This window comes from Thamnophis sirtalis, unplaced genomic scaffold (assembly GCF_051295495.1).
Source record: "Thamnophis sirtalis isolate CommonGarterSnake01/CBP01778 unplaced genomic scaffold, rThaSir2_p1.2 scaffold_7, whole genome shotgun sequence".
Classification (NCBI taxonomy): Eukaryota; Metazoa; Chordata; class Lepidosauria; order Squamata; family Natricidae; genus Thamnophis; species Thamnophis sirtalis.
In genome coordinates, this window is record NW_028261387.1 from 66,379,701 (window position 1) to 66,405,102 (window position 25,402).

A 25,402-nucleotide genomic window follows, 5' to 3' on the forward strand; every position below is an offset into this window, starting at 1 on the left:
ATTTGCAATCCTAATCTGGAAGCCTTCAAACTGAATAATGTGAACATAAGAAACAATTGCTTAGAAAATAGTGCAATGCTAAGTTCTCAGAGATATGTGCTGGATGTTGTTAGTCTGAGCCGAAAATCAATTTTGTCGAGCTTAAATCTAAGAATTTCCTTATCAAGATTTATTAGGATAAAAGTAGTAGTGATTCAAGAATATCAACAAGTAACCTTTTTCAATGTACAACTAACCTATCTCTGTATATATTAGGGCAGTGAGTTTCTATGCTTTTCATCACAACATTATATCATAAAGAATAGGGTAGTCCCTTCTATGTTACTGGTGAAGTTTTCAACTGTGGGTGGTTTATACTATGATTACTTGAATCCTCTGGGAAATCAACCTTTACAGATATGGAAGCACCAGATCATTAAACTGCGGATAAAGGAAGAGTAGAAACTATGTAGTTTCTAGGTAGATAAACCAAACATGGAGAACAGAAAGAAAGATTTGGAAATCTTAGTGCAGAAAGGTGGATCCCAAAGATACTTTTTCAAGAGGCAACTGGACTTTCTGGTTTCCTTTGAAGATATTTCACTTCTCATCCAAGAAATTTCTTCAGCTCTGACTGGATGGTATGGAAGGATTTATATTCCTTTCAGACATCTGCTCATTTGCATTCTTCCAGAGAGTCGTTGAGGCCACCTGGAGGTTTATCTGTGTCATCAGGATCACCTGAGTGGTGCAAATGGGTGTGGAGCCTTCTTGGAACTGTTGAAAGAACTGTGTTGTAGATTAGAGATAGATGATGTCTGTCTCCAATCTGTTGAGAGAGAGAGCTGTTCAATTTTGACATAGATGACCTCTTTGACCCTTCTTTCAATTCAGTAGTCTTCTCTGACCAAAATGTGGAGTTTACTGTCTTCAAAAGCGTAGCCTTTATCTTTTAAATGCAGATGGACTGCTGAATCTAGTCCTGATGGATTTGTTCTCCTGTGTTGTGCCATGTGTTTATGAAGAGGTTGTTTTATTTCCCCAATGTACAGATCTGCACATGGCTCACTGTACTGTAATGCATATAACATTGCTCAGTTTGTGTCTGAGTGTTTAGCCTTCGGAGTGGACAAGCTTCTGCCTTAGTGTATTCTTGGGTTTGAAATGTGCACGTATGTTGTGTTGGCTGAAGATCCTCCTGAGCTTTTCCAATATTCCTGCAACATATGGAATGACAACATTGCTTTGTTTATTGTACTGTTCATTTTCTGTTATGAAGGAGCTCCTGTAGAGTTTTTGTGTGTGTGTGTAATTTATTTGATGAAGGCCCTCTTGGGATAGCCACATATTCTGAGGGCTTCCTTGATGTGTTTTTGTTCTTTTTCTTTCCCATCTTTGCTGGTAAGCAGGCCTTCAGCTTAGTGGTGATGCTCTAATGAGTCCCATTTTGTGCTCCAATGGATGTTTGGAATCAAAATGTAAATACTGATCTGTGAGAGTAGGTTTTCTGTAAACTTCCATGTTAAGGCTTCTGTCTTCCTTAATGTGTACTGCACAATCCAGGAAGGCTAGACAATTTTCCTTAACACCTTCCCATGTGAATTTGATGTGTCCATCCACAGAATGTATCTGTTTGGTGAACATTTCCAATTCCTGTGTTTTGATTTTGACCCAAGTATCATCCACATACCTATACCAGTGAGTGGGTGAAATTCCTGTGAAGGAGTCTAGGGCTTTGGTTTCTACCTCTTCCCTGTAGAGATTGACCACAATAATGACTTGCTAAAAGAATACAAATGACTAGCTGTCTGTAAGGAGTACAGGATTTATACAGGATGTTGGTTTTGGTCTCCTTCTTCCATAATGTTCAACTATTTTATACCAATTTACCTTTAAAAAAGAAGTCAACAGAAAATTTGTCTGCATTTTCAGATACATTTTCCAAATATGTGTTCTCTGTACCCATTTTGATATAATATTTATTTATATTTCATATTTGTTAATCTCCTATCTTCCTTGGAGAGAGGCTCTAGGAAGTTTCCAATATACCTAATAATAAATAATATGCTCATTTTCATGCATCCTTTTCTTCAGATTTGTATGCTTGCATGTTTTCCGTAACTGATTAGTTTATTATGTGCCATCAAGTTGTTTTTGACTCCTAGTACCCATATAGATTTTCTCCATGATGATCTATCCCTACGCTGGTCCTTCAAGTCTCCCAATGGTACATTCATTCCCACTTGAGTCTTACTGCTGATCGTCCTTTTCTCTTCTTTCCTTTCACCTTTTCCCCCTTAATATAGTTATTTTTCTTTCATTGTAAGTAGCCTCTGAAAAATCAGGAACACTGCTTTGTATTGCATAGCCACATTCAAGTTTCTAGATGTACAAAGTCAGAGTTGAGTACAAAAAGAACAGATATCTTTCCTGTCCCAATTCAGAATAATTTCACCACTATTGAGATTGCTCCTCTGCCCAATTTTTCTATTAAATGTTAAATCTGGCTCTGAAGAAAGCTATTCTTTGTTTTGGGGAGATCAGGTCAGTTAGATATCTTGCCGATTCCCACACACCCTGTTTAATTCTGTCCCTACTGTGGAGAGGCAACCTATTTAGTTCTTCTTGGAACTCCATGTCCCTCATTCTATTAATCACTACTTGCTTTGCTTGCTCAAAGCCTAGGGACATGAAGAATAATGGTGAGAGTCAATAAGAGCCCAGCTTGTGATCAGTTGCCTGTTTCCAGGGGGATGGGAAATTGTCAGTCAACACTAGTGGGGACAGTCCCTCTGGAAAGAAATGCATTTTAAGCCAATAAATGAACATCATCTTCCAGGCTCTTACCTGAATTTGAGGCATGCCTGTCTCAATTCTTAACTGGGCATTTGTAGTTCCATTGGGTGTGGCTAAGATGGCTCGCAGGAATTTAGTTTGTATGGTTTCTAGCGAGTCTCTCTTTACAAGGATTCCTGATTGTGCCCCGTAAAGAATTTGTGCCAATGTTTTGGCCTCAAAAAGTTTTAAGGCAGCAGGTACTAACTGACCTCCATCTGTATAAAAGAAATGTTTGATTGCATTTGAGGACCTAATGGCTACTTGCAATGTGTAATCCACTTAAAGCCTAGAAATCATTGATTTTCAATAGTTGGGTTGGATTCCAATTCTTTGTTCCACAGTTTAAGTATATAACATTCATTCTCCATTTTAGTACTTTATGAAATGTGATTTTGTTGTTTATAGTTCAAGTGTTGCTTCTTTTAAGGACCCCAAGATTGAAGATACATAAAAAAGTCTTAAAGTATCCAAGTCATATTGTATATCTTGCTAAGCAAATGTTATAAGCAAAGCATCTTCATAGCCCAATCTTTCAAAATCTTTAAAACAACATTTATAAATCAACTCATACAAAGTATTGATCCTTTAGGAACATGTTCTCAGCATTTTAAAACATTTTTTACCGATTTTGCATGTATAAATTCACACTTCCCACAAAAGATATGAAAATTTAATAGTCCTGGGATAATTCCCCTTCCCCTCAAAGTATTAAAAGTAGCACAAGAGGGCAGTGTTGTCTAAAAATCGGGAATAATCTGCCCAGGCTACTGGAAGGACTACTTGATAAATGTGATAAATTACTTCATAAATTTTAAATCATAACACTATAAAAGTTAATGAAAAATAAAAATCATAATTCAGACTCTATAATATTAATAGCATTAATTACTTGTGAACAAATTGTTAATCTGCATGTGACTAAGTTTCATATTTTTATTGCAGTTGTTGTTATTAATAGGTTTCTCGGTCTGCTAAGTCTGTTACTACTATAGTCTTTAATCACATTTAATCACATTTCAAATTTATGACATATTAGGTCAGTAAAACCATACAGTACTATATAATGCAGCCAATATTCCTTCCCTATTATTTTAGATGGTAGAATTTTATCCTGCAGTAGAGGCTCAGTTTAATGCTGTATGTTGGTTTTGATTAATCATGGTGCGTAATAAAAATACCACAATTGACTGAATTCACATAACTACCTTTACAGACTGAGAACGTATTGCGCAATCTGCAAAATGGTCCCTTCACTGATGAACTGTAAAATGTGTTCTTCGCGAGGCTTAAGACCATTCAGATGGGCCAAAATTTAGCAAGGGGAGCAATGTTGGGCACTGTGCCCATTTACAGATGAAACTCGAAAAATTAGAATATCGTGCAAAAGTTCATTTATTTCAATAATGCAACTTAAAAGGTGAAACGTATATATGAGATAGACTCATTACATGCAAAGCAAGATAGTTCAAGCCATGAATTGTCATAATTGGGATGATTATGGCTTACAGCTCATGAAAGCCCCAAATCCACAATCTCAGAAAATTAGAATATTGTGAATAGGTGCAATATTCTAGGCTCAAAGTGTCCCACTCTAATCAGCTAATTAAGCCATAACACCTGCAAAGGGTTCCTGAGCCTTTAAATGGTCTCTCAGTCTGGTTCAGTAGGAATCACAATCATGGGAAAGATTGCTGACCTGACAGTTGTGCAGAAAACCATCATTGACACCCTCCATAAGGAGGGAAAGCCTCAAAAGGTAATTGCAAAAGAAGTTGGATGTTCCCAAAGTGCTGAATCAAAGCACATTAATAGAAAGTTATGTGGAAGGGAAAAGTGTGGAAGAAAAAGGTGCACAAGCAGCAGCCTTGAGAGGATTGTCAGGAGAAGGCCATTAAAAGTGTTGGGGACTTTCACAAGGAGTGGACTGAGGCTGGAGTCAGTGCATCAAGAGCCACCACATACAGACGGATCCTGGACATGGGCTTCAAATGTCGTATTCCTCTTGTCAAGCTGCTTCTGAACAACAAACAATGTCAGAAGCGTCTTACCTGGGCTAAAGAAAAACAGACCTAGTCTGTTGCTCAGTGGTCCAAAGTCCTCTTTTCTGATGAGAGCAACTTTTGCAACTCATTTGGAAACCAAGGACCCAGAGTATGGAGGAAGAATGGAGAGGCACACGCTGCAAGATGCTTGAAGTCCGGTGTGAAGTTTCCACAGTCTGTGTTGATTTGGGGACCCATGTCATCTGCTAGTGTTGGTCCACTGTGCTTCATTAAGTCCAGGGTCAGCGCAGCCATCTACCAGGAGATTTTGGAGCACTTCATGCTTCCTTCTGCAGATGAGCTTTATGGGGATGCTGACTTCGTTTTCCCACCAGACTTGGCACCTGCCCACACTGCCAAAAGCACCAAAACCTGGTTCAATGACTATGGGATTACTGTCCTTGATTGGCCAGCAAACTCACCTGATCTGAGCCCCATAGAGAATCTATGGGGCATTGCCAAGAGAAAGATGAGAGACATGAGACCAAACAATGCAGAAGAACCGAAGGCCGCTATTGAAGCATCCTGGTCTTTCATAACACCTCAGCAGTGCCACAGCTGGTAGCTTCCATGCCACACTGCATTGAGGCAGTAATTGCTGCAAAAGGGGCCTAAACCAAATACTGAGTACATATGCATGCTTATACTTTTCAGAGGTCCGATATTGTTCTATGTACAATCCTTGTTTTATTGATTGCATGTAATATTCTAATTTTCTGGGATTGAGGATTTGGGGTTTTCATGAGCTGTAAGCCACAATCATCACAATTATGACAAATCACGGCTTGAACTATCTTGCTTTGCATGTAATGAGTCTTATCTCATATATTAGTTTCACCTTTTAAGTTGCATTACTGAAATAAATGAACTTTTGCATGATATTCTAATTTTTTGAGTTTCACCTGTAATTCCCAACCAGTGTACCAATTAACTTCAGCAATTCAATACAAGTTTGAGAAACAGCAGGAGACAAATACGTTTTTTGCTTGTTCCTTGATATCAAGGAACAATTTTTTTATTAATTTTTTTTTAATTTTTAATTTAAAACAAGTACAACATCTTTCTTTACATGCTATAGAAAGTGTGTCAGTCGGTCACAAATAAACTTTTGTGCATCTCCTCCACAGTCAACAAACATAACTCATGTTAACTCGAGCATTTTAACTCAAATATTCATACATATCACCATCATCATATATCCATTTTCATTTGACTGTAATTATTATTTAAAAATATTAATAAAAATACTAATCTTAAACAATACATGCCCACACCAGTGGGAAAAGAAAAAAAAAAGAAAAAAAGAACAAAAGACAAGGCAGGGAAGAAAAAAACAAAACAAAAACAAAAAAAAGAACACAGGTATATATTATATATAAAAAAAGTATATCAGCTGTTTACAACATGTTTTGGTGCATCTCTTCCATTAATTCATATTAATTCAAATATCTTAACTCAAATGTTTACCATATTAACATCATTATACCTCCACTTTTAGTTGACTACAGTTATTTAAACATCCTTCATCCTTAACTATGCCAAATAATCAATCCATAACACCTGCTGACATTTCATTTACTTGTTTGTGAAATCCTCTATTAACATCAAATCCTCATATCCTATTTTAGCTGAACATCCATAATATTTAATACCAAAAATTCCATCTTCCATGCAGTATAGTTTATTATCATTCTCTCTTCTTTATGTAGTTATATCATATATCATAACATTTTCCCCATATTAATTAACATTTAACTGTATATATTTTATTTTATTTTTAATAGTGATTATTATTGTGATTAATAACCTTTGTATATAATCAAAAAAAAATTCAACCTTCCTTTCTCATATCCAATTATTATTTATCATATCAATTCCACATTATATACATTACTATCAATATCAATTATTATTCAGCTATATCTATTACAAATAAGAGTAATTAGATTTAGCTAATTTTCAATTGTATTCTTCAATCTATCAGCCTATGTATCTCCAATAGCAAAACTTCCTTAGTCCTATTGCCATTCTTAAAACAAGTTTCCCAAACGTTTTTATAAGCAAGTCCAAACAGAAATATCTTCGCACCTTTTTGCTTAGGGTGCCTCTGGTGTAATAACGTTGTCCTTGGCTTGTTCCACTCAATTTGTCTTTGATTTTCAAGGGTGGTATCGAAGATTCTGCAAATAATGTTTCATAAAGTATAGATTCTTTAATGCTTCTCATTCCTCCTGCAATCTGTCTTTTGAGATAAATTTTCTGAATGGCTGCCCCTCTTTCAAGCGTTGCATCTCTTTCTCTTTCTGCCTCCGAAGTAGACCAGACGCCCGACGTGTCAGCAAGTTGAGAGACTTCCTTTCTGACATTCTTCATTTGAATTTCAGGAGCACTCAAACATTCAACGTTCTCACTCTTTCCTTCATATTTTAATGTTAAAAACAACAGATAGTCCAGTTTTTTTTCAGATTTTTCATATGTATCAAACAACTTTTGAAAAGCAGAAAAAATCATTTGAATCGAATCACTTGAAGCAAGTACAGACGCCATGATGTGACACAGAAGATATTTGCAAGTAAGGACACGCTGGGAGCTATGCAATATTATCTGATCTTAGACCAACACAGCCAAGCAGTAAAAGTGTCAAGTTATAAGAAGCCAAATTATAGTAAATTGGTTTACAGCCCACTTAAGGAGAGCCTGAGGGAGTGTTGAAGTAAAGTAAACTTTCCTTTATCCACGTAAACAGCATTCAAAACATTTAAGAAATAGGGTAACCACCAGCCATAAATCCATTTTAAAAAAACCAATTCGCCGCTAGATTCTTCTGTTCTTTGGTTTCAATTAGCTTAGATTTTAATGCGGACCATCTCTCTTTGAGTAATAAAATCAGCTTACCAGTTGAAATCACTTCTACCATTCTTAGGGGCTACCTGCAGTTTCGGTTAGCATACAGCTAATCCAGAAAGGGTTGGCAAAAGGGGTTGAATTCCGAGCCCCCCCAAGACCTGCGAACGTCTCTGAGGTCACTGGATCTCCCCAAACCTTCACTGTCTCTCCAGGACAGCTAGGATCGAAAATGACCCGTCCAATTCCTCCGGAATAGGGGAATTTCAGGAATGGCCTGAAACTCTGTCTTCTCACTGCTAAGCCCCGCCTTCTTCCTCAAGGAACAATTTTTTATTTTATCAATACTAAATCTTATTAAATAAGGAAGAACTATTGCTCACAAATAAAAATAATTCATAGGAAATATATACCATTAAAGGTTTCTGAGTTTCATAATAAATGCAAAGCCAAGTGAAAAATGGTGAGGCTTGTATGAGGATTGATAGACTTAGAATTGATGCTTAACTATCAAGATATAAAAAGGATTAAACGCAAAACTTTAAATTGTACCTGAAAACACAAAATAAAACAAAATAAAGCATTAAAAAGAAAAACATATATTCACAGATTCATCACAGATCAGATGCACAGTTTAATGTAAAAATTTAAATTATTTTAATTTAAATTAATTTAATTACCTTCATTGACCAGGACTAACTTATAAATAAGAGATGATATATAAGAAGAAGACATTGTTGTGGTCCACCAGTGACCTGAGGAACTAGCAGCAGAGTTGGACAGTGAGAAGGTTGGGAAGGAACATGGGCCAGTCCTGAAGTTTGGGGAAGGCTTGGATGAGGGTTCTACGTCAGAGGCAGAGAGGGGGCCAAGGCCATCTGGTAGTTATTTGCTGCCTCTGGGGCCTCCAGAGTCTGATATCATCGAGGCAGAAGAACAGCAGGAGCCTGTTCCCAGTGTGCACCTGTGCAGAGCTGCTAGAAGGCAAGAACAATTAAGAAAACAGGGTCAATTAAGGAGTAAGGCTTGGAGATGATTGGCCACTTTCATAAGACATAAAAGAGGAGCAAACGGGACATGAACTTTTGTAGGAAGTAATTAGTTCATCTGGTCAGTTCAAGCTTTGAAAAGTTCTGTTTGACTCTGTTTGGCCTTGCTCTGCATTTGGCAATTAGGTCTCTGGCAGCATTTCAAGGGCGATAAGATGGGTGTTTATCAACATTCTCCTGAAAGACTGTGGCAACTCAAGCAGACATCTGTCGGAATCTTCACAGACTGTTTTTGAACTCTTGTGGGTTGTGAATGACCATAATAAATAAATAAAAGTAGTTTTTCGACTAAGATTGTGTTTATGCTTTCTCAGGAAGCCTAGGTCAAAACAGATATCATTTACTGTATTTTAAAAGAATTTACTAAAATTGTTTATATTTGTTGCGATGAAAGAGGAACTTGTTTCTTTATATCTTCTCTTTTTCTTTACTATATATTGTATTTTCCCCTATTTTTCTATTTTCTTTCTGTGCTTCCTATTTTTCTTTTTACTCTTTGATATATACTGTATATTTTGTTTGTATTCACATTTATCTTTTTAATTGTAACATTTTATATAATTGCTTTAAGAGGAATATATTCTGGGTAAGCAATATTTTGCTATGGCTGTTTATGTTTCTAGCTTAAATTATGAAACCACATTTTTCCCCAACTCCTGTTTGCTGTTTATTTGGGCATCTTGTAACCTGATGGCAAATTAGAAACAGAACAATTATTTGGAAATGTCATTTAGGAGAGATGCCATGGACACTCAGCTTTTTATGTCAAAATTTGACAATCAGCAATGGGCTAATTGCAACCAGGAAAACTGAGCTGAGGAAGAAAGAGGTTTCTAAACAAAACAGGACTTGGGACATGAATATAAAAATGTTAGAGTTCTGAAAGATTCCTTTCCATCTAGAAGCATTATATAACCGCAAGCGCATATGTTTGTGCATGAGCTCATACATACATACACACACACACACACACACAGAGGAGGGGCACAATCTCCTGTTAAAAGGGGCTTTGAGAAAAAGAATGGAGTTCTCTGTTTATTCAAATCTGCCAAATGAAAAACTAAGTGAATAATGATCCCTTCAAAGCATAGTCTGTTGGTTGTTCTTTTCCTTCGAAGTATTAACTTGTACAGAAAGTGATAATGTATCTCACAAGACTAGTCCTATCAATACACAGAGAAAAGTGGCTGATCCAAGAAACAGTTTTTGGAACTAGGGAGATCAGCTCTGGCACTTTCCCCAAGTACCCTCAATTAGTCTGCTACAATCAAAATTACCTCATCAGGGAGGAAGCAAAATGCAGAGAAATTGCTTTGGGTTCTGTTTGTGGAAGAGATAACGATATAAAAGGGATGCACTCTTGCTCTTTCTGTCAATGGGCAAATGTCTTGGGCTGATCTGTACTTAATGATCTGAGCAACGCCTCTCTTTTGAATGTCAGTTCATTAGGTTGCCTTGCATCACCATTTCCTTTTTCTCAATACCTCCTGATTTTCCCATGCAAAGCAAGTAGAAGATTCTAAAATCATGTAGGACAAAACTTTCCAAATATCACGCGACAGAAACAAAAACTACGTAGTAGATACTGGATTTAAGAGATGGGTAAAGTATGCGGCGTAGACCCAACCTCCCGCGCCGTCACGGACACTATAAAAAGGGCCACAATCATTTTTAAATCACAGCTTGATGCTTAGCTGCCAAAGTGCAAGAAGAAAAAGGAGAAACAGAGCATCCAAGCCATTTAATATCTAACACAGCACAAAGGTAAGTGGAACCCCTAAGATATTTATGATAGCCAGATGTCCTTGTGGACATAGAATTTATTTTCACCTTTCAATCTTCAATGACAAATAAAATAAATACTTGCATTCCACTGTTATTACTTTTGAATATATTACTCAAATAAAGGGATGCTAAAATTAGAAATGGCATGCCTTTTTACCTCGAGTTATACCTAAAAAAATCTTATTATCACAAAAACTAAAATTCATTCATTTTGAATAGATTAAAAAGACACAAATATATAATGCTGGAAATCAACAAAAAATATCAAAAAGCTTTTATAACCATACAAGATAAGGTTCAGGGCAATTTTGATAGAAAAGTTATATTTATTTGGGAAACCTAAAAATTTGCATTGATTTAATTTTCTATTTTATGATTTTCAGAATCAGAGAGTTAGATCGTTTATGAAAATCAATCTATTATTAAAATAATGGTATTTTAGTGCAATTATACTTCAAAATATTACTAAATAACTTTCTGAACATTTCCAAATATTGATAATTGCATTTTGCAATTGAAGTGGTCTATGAATATTTGTAATTTTCAATATATAGATACAATTTTTAATTAGGAATAAATTATAATTTTCTGTAGATAACTTTTCAGAACTTTTCAACTTCATACTGACTTCATTATTGTTTATTTTCAAGGAAAAGAGTATAGCTTGCAGTGTAGCATTATAATTCTATACTAACTGTGTGGAAGTAAATTTCCTTAAATTTAATGGGACTTCTATTGTATCAGTGGTGGGTTGCAGGTGGTACACCCTAGTACATGCGTACCGGAGCCTGCCCAGAGCACTGGGTATCATTCCTGTACAGTGCTCCAGAGGGCCCACCTGCCTGAGCTCTTTACGTGTCCTTTAAAGCCTTTGGCGCTTCTACACATGTGCATGGCGCGTACAGCACCTGCGCAACGCTCCACTGAGCAGCTGCAGTGTCGCAGACGTTTGTGGAGGCGTTGCTGGCAGGTACAACACATGCGCATGCCGTGCGTGTCCATGTGGGCAATACCAGGCCTGTTCCAACCGTACCGGTTGGAACGGGATCTGGAACCCACCACTGTATTGTATATATAGGATATACATAGAATATGTATAGAGAGAATTGTGCTGCCAAACAATTAAACAAAAATAATGCATTTATTTGAAAGAAAGGTGATCTGGAATTTAAGATGATTCCACTAAAAAGTGAAAGTAAACAGAATAAATCACAATCCTTAGCAGTGTCCACTTTGCCTACCTGAGCAGTCTAGTTTGGCAGAGTCTAGTTGAAGCCAATCCAGGAAATTTCCCCTACTCACCAATAAATGTTGTCATGTGACACAAACTACAAACTAAATGACAGGACCACTATAATAAATAACTGAAATAAATGAATATTAATTGATAAAATGAATAAATAAATAAATAAATAAATAAATAAATATATCATGTTTTCATACGACTTCCAAATGAGCCTTGCAATTACTACAGCAATCTTTAAAAGAGCAATCTCTATTGTGACACATCCAAAACAGATAACACATCTGATTATTTATCATCGACTGAATGGCTATTCAAGTGTTGGGTATTCAGTTCTAGAGTTGTTTCCATCTGGAATTAGCAAAGTAATTGAAAATATATCAGTGTTGTGTCTGCCAATAGTATAACAAGTATTTTGGAGGATACAGATACAAGCCTAAATGCAAGCACAGTTTTGATTGGGCCTGCTGGTTTAAAAGCTCATATGGCAATAGAGGTATTTGAATAATATGTATTATTTTCTTCTTTGCCTACATTTTCTATTTCTTTCACCTGGACATGGAAAATTAAATGTGTGCAATATGCTTGTATGATTCATAAATCACTTATATAATTTAACCTTCTGTTTTGAAATGCTTTCGTGGGAGCATTGATTTCTTGATGTCTCTTTGAAATTTTTTATGATACAAAGTTTAAAAAAAAACAATTTTCCCTTTGTTTTTAATTGTTGATAAACTGTATTATGAAATTTGAAGAGCTTTTCAAAATCTATAAAATAAGTTTTTATTTGCATTTATTAGTCCAAAAATGTGAAATTAAATTGATATTCAGATGCAAACTTATTTTTGGTGTGTTTTTAAAATGTATGTGGCCAACATATTTTAATTATCCATTCCAAGATATTTCAATGGAATTTATCCAAGTTGATCTTCCTTCCAATTATACGTTATGTGGGCATAACTAACTGCAATAAAATCTTAGTCTGAGGCCAACTTCAGTCATTAGATTACTTTGAATGCAAACTTTCTACTAAAGACCAAATGTCTCCTTCTTCAAATAGATAATTTACTTTTTAGGTGACAGAAGAAGGAAACAGTTCACTGGAATATTTGTATTTTAAAAAGATAAAAAAGCAAGATATGATATACTTTGATGTCTGCATGAAATCATTTTTTATTTTACAAAATAATAATTAAGGCCACATTTTCTCATTCTAAAAAGTAAGGTGAAATTGTTTCTGTCCTTTTTTAAACTATAAACTTTTGATCCCATCTGGTATCCTATTCAGTAACAGAACAGCAATCCTAAATTAGGGAATACTTGAGAAATAATAAAAAGACAGGTTTAAAATATATAAACAGCTATTTTTTTCTTTAAATGGTAAATTACTATTTTGCATGCTGAAATTTTAATAAAGGTGAAATCTAACTTTCCATAGAAAGTATGAATTAAGGTAAAATAAAACATATTTTGTGACATATTAAAACAACTATGATATATTCTTCCAGTCCCTTGCAGAATAAAAGATGACCAAAATAATAAATTGTGCTGACATTAAAAGTGCAGTAATCTACCTGAATCTCATTTGACTCATAACTACAGCTATAACTAAAGCTATAACTACAAATAATTTTTCCATGTGCAGATTTGACCATTTTTTAAAATATGCACCTTCTTTTCCTAATTACAAAGAACATAATTCTCAAAGAAATAAAATTTCAGAGCCTACAAAAATCTTTCTAATGTTCTAACTATATATTCTGTAAATACCACATAATATTCTCTTGGACCTGTTATGATCGTTAACATTAAATTATTATTATTATTAATTATTATTAATTATTTATTATTGTTGTTATCAGAATTGTATCACAGCGGCCAGTTGTTTCGCCGGATTTGGCACTGGTTACTAGTCGGGCCCGTATACGTCGTAACGTATTTTTGTAATATGCGTGCAGATCCAAGTAGTGCGGCTTTTTGCATATGACTGATGGTGATTTTGTCATTTTTTAACTGTTTTAAATGTAATTCCAGTCCTTTTGGAATAGCACCCAGTGTGCCGATTACCACTGGAATTACTACTGCTGGTTTGTGCCATAATCGTTGAATTTCGATTTTTAAGTCCTGGTATTTCACAATTTTTTCATATTCCTTCTCGTCGACCCTGCTATCACCTGGTACTGCGATGTCTATTATTGTAACCTTATTTTTCTCAACCAGTGTGATGTCTGGTGTATTATGCGCCAGTATCTTGTTCGTTTGTATGCAGAAATCCCACAAGATCTTGGCCATCTGATTTTCAATGACTTTTTCAGGCTTATGTTCCCACCAGTTTGTTGCTGTTTTAATATTATAATTTTTGCACAAATTCCAATGGATCATTTGTGCTACTGAATTGTGCCACAATTTATAATCAGTCTGCGTGATTTTTTTACAGCAGCTAAATATGTGATCAACAGTTTCATCAGCTTCTTTGCAAAATCTGCATTTGGCATCATCAGAGGATTTTTCGATTTTGACCTTAATGGCATTTGTGCGGATAGCTTGTTCTTGAGCAGCCAGGATTAGTGACTCTGTTTCTTTCTTTAATGTACCTGCTGTTAACCATAACCAAGTTTTTTCACTGTCCACTTTATCTTTTATTTTTTCCAGAAATTGGCCATGCAGTGCTTTGTTCTGCCAACTTTCCATTCTTGATTTTATCACATCTTTTCTGTATTCTTGTTTCGTCTGTTGGACCTTCAATAGATTTTTGTTCTTTACTTTGATTAATAGATGTTCTTGACTTTCTTTTAAATAATCAGCCAGTGCATGTTTTTCTTCTTCAACTATTTGCTTCACTTGTAATAATCCTCTGCCACCTGATTTTCAGGACAGGTATAGTCTATCAGTATCACCAGGTGGATGTAAACTGTAGTGCATTGTCATTAGTTTCCTGGTTTTTCGGTCCAAAATGTCCAAATCAGCTTGTGTCCAGTTAACTATACCAGCTGTGTATCTTATAACTGGTATTGCCGAGGTATTTATGGCCTTGATTGTATTTCCGCCATTCAATTTAGATTTCAAAATTTTCCTAACTCTGTTGGTGGACTCTCCCCTGACAATAGTTTTTACTTCTTCATGCTTGATGTTATCCAACTGCAGAATGCCTAAGTATTTGTAGGCTTCATTTTCATTGCATTTAATTAGTTGGCCATTGGGCATTTCAATTCCCTCACATGTAGTGATTTTGCCCCTTTTTATGGATACAGTGGCGCATTTTTCCATGCCAAACTACATTGAAATATCGGTGCTGAATACTCAGACTGTGTTTGTCAGTGATTGGATTTCTATTTCTGACTTTCCATAGAGTTTCAAATCATGCATATATAATAGATGCAAATTTTTTTCGGCTTCTTTGGCTGTTTGGTAGCCTAATTTCATTTTTTTAAAATTACTAATAGTGGGATCATCTCAATGATGAAGAGAAGAGGTGAAAGTGAATCACCTTGGAAAATTCTTCGCTTTATATTAACCATTACGTAGTTCTCATTCCCTACTGCCAACTCAGTTCTCCATTGTTTCATTGCCTTTTCAGTAAAGGCTGTAATATTTTTGCTAATGCCAGTTGTTTCTAAGCATTTTATGATCCAACTATGTGGCAATGAGTTGAATGCCTTTTTGTAATCAATCCAGACCATATTCAAGTTCGTTTTTCTGTTCTTACAATTTTCTAATATCATTTTATCCATTAGGAGTTGATCTTTTGTGCCCCTGCTCCTTCTTTTGTTGCCTTTTTGCTCTACTGGCAAGATGTTATTTGTTTCCAAATAATCTATACTGTTATCTGCAATAATGCCTGTGAGTAATTTGAAGGTTGTTGGCAAGCATGTTATTGGTCTGTAGTTTTCAGGTGTTGTTCCTTTAGTTGCATCTTTCTGAATCAAGTATGTTTTTCCAGTTGTCAACCATTCATCAAATTGGCCCTTTTGTAAAATTTCATTCAGTTGCCTGGCCAATATTGCATGTAAACTGGTCAGATATTTGAGCCAGAAACCATGTAATTGGTCTTTTCCAGGTGATGTCCAATTCTTTATTTTTTTTACTTGATTTTTCACCATCTGAGTTGTTATTTCTAATACTTGCATTTGTTTGTTGCCAATGCTTTTCTCAAAGTCGTGTATCCACTTTGCTTCCTTATTGTAGTCCTTTGCATTTTCCCACAGTTCTTTCCAGAATTCAATTGTGGCCTGCTTTTCTGGTTTTTCACTTTTGGTGTCACCATTCACATTAAGACTTTGATAAAAACGTCGTTGGTCTGATCGAAATTGCTGATTTTGTTTATATTGGATGATTCGTGCCTCATATCTTTCAATTTTTCTAGCTGTTGCTGTTATCTGCTGTTTTATAATCTCTACAGCTTCATTGATGTTTCTTGTATCCAATCTATATCTTCTGATTAGCTGATCTATGATTTTGCTTCTGTTGTTGTTGTTGTTATTATTTTATTATTATTATTATTGGAAATATTTAATATTTTTATACTAGCAATGGAATATAATACAGAAGCTAAGTCCATTCCACTTCCTTGGCACGTTTTACTTACAATTTCTGACTAAAAACATTTAAGACTAGGAGAGCATTCATAGGCAACAATGTCTGGGAAAAGCCTTCAGAGCCCCCATAAGCCTCATGAGGGACACTGTGCCTGAAATATTTCAAAGAGAGTTGTCATCTATTTCTATGGAAAAGGTTAGAGTTTTCCCATACAATATTAAATACAATCTAATTTCAATGTATCCAATTATAAAATCAGCTAATGGGTGTCAATACAAAATAGCACTTAGAATTATATATTGCCTTACAGGCCTCTTTAAGTAGTTTACAGAGTCAGCATATTGCTTGCAACAATCTGGGTCCTCTTTTTACTGACTTCGAAAGGGTGAAAGTCTGATATATACATACATACATACGTACGTACGTACGTACATACATACATACATACATACATACATACATACATACATACTCTGTGTGTGTGTGTGTGTGTGTGTGTGTGTGTGTGTGTGTGTGTGTGTGTAGGTACTGTATTTTTCAGAGTATAAGACACACTGGAATATAAGATGCACCAAAATTTTGAAGAGGCAAATTAAAAAAAAATGTTTTTACATTCTGCAGACCTCCCAAAAATGGCCCATTCTTCATGAAAACGTGCCCATATTTTTTTTTAAAAAGGGCATGAATAGCCTTTAGGACGCTTGTAGAGTGCTCATGGGCAGTGCCCCCCCAAAAAACAAACAAAAATGGCCCATTTTTTGTCAAAAAAAGGGCATGCATAGCCTTTATAATGCTTATAGAGTGCTCCTGGGGGCTGGGGAGGCAATATTGAGCAAAAACAGCCCAAAAACAGCACTCTGCAAGGCTTCTAAAGGCTATCTATGGCCATTTTGGTGGAGAAGGCAGGATTTCGGGAGTCAAAAAATGCTGTATTCAGTATATGCATATGCATATACATATGTGCATGTATATGTATATTGACTGAAAAGGAGATTGTTGGCTTTAATATAGGGGTGGGTTTCTCTGCAACATGCGGGAGGCTTCCCACAGTTTCTCTTTGGTACATATGCTCTCAGTGTACATAAGAAGACAAGATACATTTGTCAAGAATCATAAGGTACAGCACATAATGATAGTCATAGGGAACAAGTAAGGAATCAGGAAACAATATCAATATAAATCATAAGGATACAAGCAACAAAATTACAATCCTGCAGTCATAAGTGAGCAGAGATGGGCAATAGGAACGATGAGTGATGGGCAATAGTAATAGTAATGCAGCCTTAATGAATAGTTTGACAGTGGTGAGGGAATTATTTGTTTAGCAGAGTGATGGCGTTCGGGGAAAAACTGTTCTTGTGTCTAGTTGTCTTGGTGTGTAGTGCTCTATAGCGTCGTTTTGAGGGTAGGAGTTGAAACAATTTATGTCCAGGATGTGAGAAGTCTATAATTATTTTCACGAGATTCCTGGCTTCAGACTGTGAAAGAGAACTTGCACTTCCTTTTCTGTGATCACCAGAGGTTGTTGGTGTGTCTGGTATGGGTGTTGTAGAGATGGGGTGGATAACAATGAAAGGGTTAATATCATTGGTATAATCAGTATTATATTTTGTAGATTTGCATACACCTTGCATCTCAAATTATTTGAAACATCTATAAACTGAAACTTTAATTAGTTGAATTTCTATATAATTGAACATACCAATACCTGTGATCAATCAACAGAGATATTCCAACTCCTGAAGCTCCTGAAGCCTCCAGAGCGCAAAAAACCAGCCCTGCGGGCAAATAGGAAGTTCAGGAACAGACTTCCGGTTTGCTGGTAGGGCTGGTTTAAGCCCTCTGGAGTCTTCAGGAACCTTCAGGAGACTTCCCTGAAGGCTCTGTAGGATGAAAAATGACCCTACAAACAAACCGGAAGTCTGTAGGGCCGTTTTTAGTCCTCCGGAGGACTAAAAACACACATGCTCACTGTCCGGCTGACAGGGTAATGCCTCACGTGCCCTGACAAATGGCTCTGCATGCTACCTGTGGCACATGTGCTATAGGTTCACCATCCCGGATATATAGGATTACAATTGGAATGCTGCAAAGCTGGGAGAGAATGACCATCTTCAAATGATGAGGAGGACCCTAGAGGAGTTGTGTGTATGACCTATGCTCTTTACACTTTGGGACAAGGAAACATAGGCCTTTTCCATTTCAGGTAATTCATCACCATTTCAAGTGTGGTTTTTTTATTTCTTTGTTTACTTTGGTAGTTGCCTTTGAGTAGAAACATAAGTGTCAGCACCGAGACCTGAAGCTGCCATTCAGGGGAGAAGACTGGGCCAACTGCCAAGACTCACCTACACAAACTGAAGAAATTCATACTAACAATCCATGATTAATTGCCGAGTGGTTTTGCTCTGGGTCACAAGGTGATGGGTGTACACACGTGCGGGGTGTGGCTTATCTTAATTACCAATGTAGCTATAAAAGATGGTGGGAAGCACAGGGTAGCAGCTCTGACAATTTATTCATTGCCTTAGTGCAGTGGTTCCCAAAGTGGGCGGTACTGTCCCCCGGGGGGGCGTTGGGATGGCTTAGGGGGGCGCTAAGAGTCAAGGAGGCAGCAGGAGGGGCTAACAGGCAACGGGGCTGCAAAGGAGTGCTGGAGGTGGCCCCTCTAGTGAGCCATTTAAAACCAGTTCACTCACTCAGTCCGCCCATCGCAAGCTGCTCGATCTCTCGCTCCTCCTGCCCGTCCGCACTATGCTAGCTCTGTCCACCACTCACTGATTGGCGGTTCACCAATCGCCCTGCCTGCTTCTAAAAGCCCTATCTAAACCCAGTTACCTTTTTCCCTACTTGGCTTTCTATAGATAGGGCTCTTAGAGACAGGCGGGGCGATTGGTGAGCCAGCCAATCAGTGAGCGGTGGGCAGGGCTAGCATAGTGCTGACAGGTGGGGGGAGCAAGCGATCAAAGGGAGGCCCCTTCACCTCCCTTCGCTCCCACTTTGTCTTGATGAGGTTGCTGCAGCTTTCCATCCCGATGGTTCTTTAATGAAAATTATAACCCAAGAACATATAGATCTGTTAAAATGTTCCCATTCTCACTTTACATATTGGGAATCCCTAGGTACCATGCAGTAATCTCATCAAATAATTCAAGCAAATTTTGGTGACGTTGAGCTGAAACCAAAGTTCAAGAAATTGTACCGAGAGTTTTGGTTACAGAAAGAAATTTCTGATCGCTATCCTGCACTATGGACAATGGTTAAGAAACTCTTGTTGCATTTCCAACATCATTTGATGGAACGTAGCTTCAGTGTGATAATCCAACTTCTCTCCAAGCAAAGAAATCGACTCCAGATTACTGAATCTGGTGATTTAAGACTCCTGCTAAGTGACTTAAAACTAGACATTGGGAAACTGGAATCACTTCATCAAGCCCATCCATCACATTAAGAATTTGCTGAACAGTGAAGTAGTTACTAAATTTTACTAAGTTTACTAAGTTACTAGTTACTAAGATTTTTGATAAATGACTATCAGACTTTGAAAACCTGGTATCACTGGATCATGTTCAACAATTTTGTTTTTAAATTGGATTTTGAATAAATGTGCAATTAATTGTTACAGTTTTGAATTTTACTGTTACTATCTTCCTTCTGTCATGCAAACCACCCAGTCACATGACTCCCCCAGCCACACCCACCAAGCCACGCCCACAGAACCAGTCATAAAAAAAATTGAATTCCACCTCTGGGTGTGGGGCACTGAGGATCGGTTTGTAGCACCAAGGGGGCGGTGGACTGAAAAAGTTTGGGAACCATTGCCTTAGTTCTTTATTGGTCAGTTCATGCCGAAGGAAGAATACAAACTGCATTTCAAACTGTTTTCCGTGTTTGGCTGGTTTCATTATCCGTTCCCTAACAATAAGCATAAGTCAAAGTAATAAATAAACAGTATCATGCAACAGGATGAAGATTTTAAAAAAGGAAGAAGTACTCTCATTGTCAATATATAGTAATCTCAAACTGAAACATTTCCATAAATTCTCTTCCCAGATTTGTTTTCTGGAGAATTAAAGACTTCATTAATAACCCATAGAGTGACATCCAAGGATCAGAGGCATTATGAAAGCCTCCACCAAGTCCTGGCTGCTCCAGCAGGCCGGGGGGCTTGTGAAACATCCAGCCCCACGGAAATTGTGAATGTTGCGTTTTAAAGTGTTGTCTTTGTCTATTTATCCCCCTTCCCTTGTCTATTGTGAGCCGCCCGGAGTCCTTCGGGAGTTGAGCTAGTCACTAGAATCAGATGTTCAGTCTTCCATGCTTTCAGACTCGTGCTGGAGCCCATCCTCAGGGAAAGTATCTTTCTCCAGAATGTAGTATTAATGTGGTTCCTGCTTGCGTGTTGCTTTTAGTTGTTAACTGGGTTGTTGAAGGCCAGCTATTAAGACGTTGGTTGTTGTTTCCTTGGTCTGCCTTGGCTCCAGGTACTTAAGAGAAATGCTCAAATGTCTTCTACTATCTCCAAACTGTAGCACATTATTTTAACTTGGTGCTAAACATTTTTTGTTTACTGAAACAAAAAATGTTAAATAATGTATTATTGAAAATTATTCCTAGACATGGGAAAATATTTTAAAAGAGTTTTCTTAAAACAGTTTTATAATAGATTGAAATATTGACATTTATCTTGCTGATCAATATTAGAAGAAAAGGCTATTAAAATAAGTGTTTCTGGCAGGTTATTTGCTCTTTTTGTTGTAACCAACTACTAACTTATAATTTCTTTTTCAAATTAATACATGAAAAAGGCTAAAAAATATTGATAATCGTGCTTATTTTGCACAGTAATTTTCTTCTTAGGCAGCAAACAGGGTTAGTCCTTATTAAAAGAAATCAGGGCTGGAAGTATTAGTGAATACTTTTCAATTATTTGAAATTATTTGTATCTGAAATGCATGTTGTGACATTTTCCTTAAAGTTAGTAGAAGTCTCTCTTGATTAAAATTACATCAAATCAATTCAAATTTGCTCTGCAAAGTACTGTGTGTGTGTGTGTGCGCGCGCGCGTGTGTGTGTTATATATTATCGTCAGTAAAATCACATTACCATATGCAGCAAATTAAATTGTGGGCCATAATAAGAGCAAACCAGCCCAGGTATGCTACAAACAGATGTGGATTACAGAATTCCTGGGGGGGAGGGTCCTCTACCTAATATCTAGGAGATTGCCCATATTCTACTAGAGCCAAGAAGACAAAATAGAGAAAAGCTGCTCAAATTTTTACTAGTAAGTAGTGAGTATACTAGTCTTTTGCCAATTAGATAAGATAAATCTCTCTATCAGAATTTTCAGTTCTGTCCCTTAACTTGTAAAAATTTTGTGGGATTTTTCTTTTTTAAGATAGCTATGAAAAATTTAATTAAGAACGAGCCAAACAATATTTGGAATCATCTTTCTATCCATCTTTTCATTTTTATATTTAAAATCAGTATTGTAAGCAGTGGCTTATTTATTGGGAAAAATATTTTTATTTTTAATCTCCATTGGGGCTTTTAAAAATATATTATTATTATTATTATTATTATTATTATTATTATTATTATTATTATGTAAATATGGATTAAGGTAAATGAATACATATAATATATCTTCAGAAATTCTGCATTTTTAATTTCTTTTTTGTTGCTTTTTGCCATTTGGTTGTATTTTCTGCAATAAAGATTGCATATATGTACAATATCACCATATATATGGTGATAAGAACAATTAATATTATTACAAATGTTAGTACTACTGTTATTATATTATTAGACAAGGTAAAATCAACTGGAAGGCAATGCAGAATAGAGAACTGTAAAGGCTAAACATGAATGCCGATACAGAACACTGTACAATTATTTTATATTGTTATGTATGTTTTGTTTTTTGTTTTTCTTGTGTGTTTTTTTCCTATTTTTAAAGGTAAAAATGTTTAATAAAAACTATTTTTGAAAAATAAAAGATTGCATATATGTAGTATTTTTTAAATGTCAATTGGAGGTAAGAGTAATTATTTTCCTGAAAGAAATGAAATCCAAACACACCATACATGATTTGTGTTTTGGTTTTTGTATCAATAAAGTTCAAATTTTTATTTCTTTTCTAATTGGTTGGTTTCAGCCTTGTTACTCAATTTTGTTCTATGGATAAAAGCTCCTTTTTCTTTTTCTGATACTCAATTCCATGCATCTTTAATTCTATGGATGTTAAATATTTAAATTTTATTCTAGAATTTCTATTCTTTAAAGAATCTAGAATTATTATACTGATGTTTTGATATTTACATAGACAAAATGAATTGTGTGCATCAGTAGAGGTAGTGTTTGATAGGAGCTATTTCGATGCTAAAAGAAGAGAAAATATTAACATTTCAAAATAGTCTGCAAATATTGTCAAATTTACCTACTAATAGACCAAGGTAACATTTTGTTTATTTTTATCACAAATAATTTTATCCTCCCTTCTTTTTTAACTGAATATTATTACACAAAGAAGGAAATAAAGGTTTGGATTTATAGAAAGTATGTACTACAATTTCTAGACACTCAATACATTATCTTAATTGTTGACTAACAAACACATTTTGTCTATTTTATGTATTTATATGTGAGTGCCTATATTTTAAAACTTTTACCAGAGAGTTGAAAGTATTTTGAAGGTCTGAGAACAATAAAGGAAAATTGCAAGAATAAAAAAGGGACATTATCTATTGAACAGATTATTTTCTGATGATATGTTTCATTCTGCAAGGTTTTTAAATTAAGAAAATAATTGTGCAATTTGAAATGGCTCTAATGTCACATGCCTAAAATGTAATTGCTATGTAAATATATTTAACCTTGCCCCAAATGTGAAACCTCTCCCCCTGCTCTCCCCTATTTCATTTTAACTGTAATTTTGCTTTTTTGCTAAATTCTGTTATTGTTTTTAGAAATATTTATGTTTCACGGTTTTATAGCTTTTAATTTTGTAAGCCACCCAGAGCTGCCTGAGGGCCAGATGAGCAGCAAATAAATCTAATAAATACATAATATAATAAAAATATAAGTAAATAAACATATATAAACTATACGCAATTGTGAATTTCTGTATTTGACCCATATATATTTTACCAAACCAAATTTTTAAATCAATGGATATATGAGTTTTTGCAAAAAGTTATCTCTCAGACATAAACTAGAGGTTTTAGTTTTGTTCCTGACTTTAAGTGTTTTGCAGAATTATTTAATTAAAATTTTATTGCAGATAATTTCATAATTATAATCTAACATGACATTGTAAATAGTGCTTATATTGTTTTTTGAGTTTATTGAATTATTCAGAACTGCTTCTTGGAAGGAAACCTATACACTCAGCACATTGAGATATTCAAGAAAGGATGAAAAGGGATTTAAAATCACTTCTTTATGCAATAATTATTTAATTCTGTTGATCAAATATGTTCTCATCTCATTTTAATCAATGGTGAATATGTCTTTCTACACTTTTTTTATTTTGTTGTAACAGACTAAAACTGCAATGGTCCATTATAGCAAAGGAATGATAAGTGAGGAGGGAGGACAAAGAAACACAGACGCTAAAAAAAATTGGCTATACTTTTGATATATGACCTACCATTTTTTTTCTTTAAGTATCTGAGACCTTAGCAAAAACATATTTTATTTTTTGCCTTCCAGAATGGAATATAAGAACTTTCCCCTGAGCTTCCTTCTTTGCTGCATGTTGCTTACAACCAGCTATTGTTACATGATATTTGAGGAAAAGCAGAACTCGGACAGCAATGCAATAAATAACAACAAAATCAAGATGCCAGATCTCCCTCCCATCTCTATAGTAGGTTGGTAAAAATGAATCCTATTTTGAATCTTAAGGCCATGAATGAAGACAGATTCCTTGCCTTTCCTCCTATCTCCTCTCTTTCTTTTCAGTACTACATTGTGAAATGAAATCTGTGAAGCAACATTCTCATATACCTATATTTTTCTTCTAACAGATGGAATTGTGAATAAAATGGAATAGTCATCAAAATAGTATTTAAATGGTGAGGATGTTTCAATAATACTGACAGCACATCTATGTTTTTATTTTACTTTCTATTTGTAGATAGAACAAATAAGGGATAAGAGGGATAAGAGGTTTTTCAGCTATTGCTCAAAAACTTCCTTTTTGAAAACCTCCACACTTGTCTCTCTAAGTGACAAAATTACTAAATCTTCAAAATCCCCAGGTACAATTTCTCAATAGATGTTAATGATAGAATGTAATCATTTAATCTAGTTTAATAATCATGAAGAAAATCTATCATGTAGTTTGTAGGAGTTGACACCACCTTCATGGCACAAAATCATTCTAATCATGTTTGAATGGTAAAGTATGATTTCTATATACCTGTATCCATGTGTGGCCAACTATGTGATTATGGTCAGCCAGATGTTTAGACCAGATTTGGCATATTTTATCCATCCATCAAATCCCACCCAAGGACCTTAGATAGACAGCTATTGTTGTTTGATGGTGTTAGCGGTATTCAACTGAAGCTCTTGGTGTTTTGGGATTGCACCCAAAGCAGCTATTACTATTGGTAGTGGTGGTATTATTATTATTTCTTTATTTATTAAACATGAAACTCAGTCAACTGAACATTTAAAGATGTGTCACAAATGCCATTGACTTGTACTAATGTTAATATGTGTTGCTGCCAGCGTCCTAGGTATCAAAGAAGTGTCTTCTTAAAATATATGATGTTCTCAGTAGCACAGTTTTTTGCAGTTCTGCTAGTGTTATTGCAGGAAGCTTCAATTTCTTGATGTATTTTATAAAATTTTGGACATGGTACCAAGAATCCCAATGACAATGGGTATCACTGTTACATGTTTCATCCATAATTGTGTAGTTTTGATGGCCAGGTCAGGATATTTTGTTATTTTTTTCCAGTTTTTTCTTCGACTCTGGAATCTACTGGTACAGCAATAACAATAAATTATATGCTTCATTTTTCGACAACTGTGATATATGGCTTATTGTGTTCTAAATGACGATCTGTCTG

At 35.5% G+C, this 25,402-nt stretch overlaps 1 protein-coding gene and 1 pseudogene across 1 annotated transcript in view; one reads left to right on the plus strand and one right to left on the minus strand.

Annotated features, from left to right (window-relative positions):
• Positions 1-655: 655 nt before the first annotated feature.
• On the minus strand, positions 656-1,945 carry LOC148044705 (uncharacterized; annotated as a pseudogene).
• Positions 1,946-10,303: 8,358 nt separating this feature from the next.
• Positions 10,304-25,402, plus strand: part of ASIP (agouti signaling protein) — a 28,730-nt gene continuing 13,631 nt past the window's right edge. Inside the window, exons 1-2 of the mRNA XM_014053146.2 lie at positions 10,304-10,516; positions 24,033-24,193. Of these exons, the coding sequence (XP_013908621.1) occupies positions 24,034-24,193 (160 nt within the window). The 5' untranslated portion in view covers positions 10,304-10,516; position 24,033. The remainder of the gene's footprint in view (positions 10,517-24,032; positions 24,194-25,402) is intronic.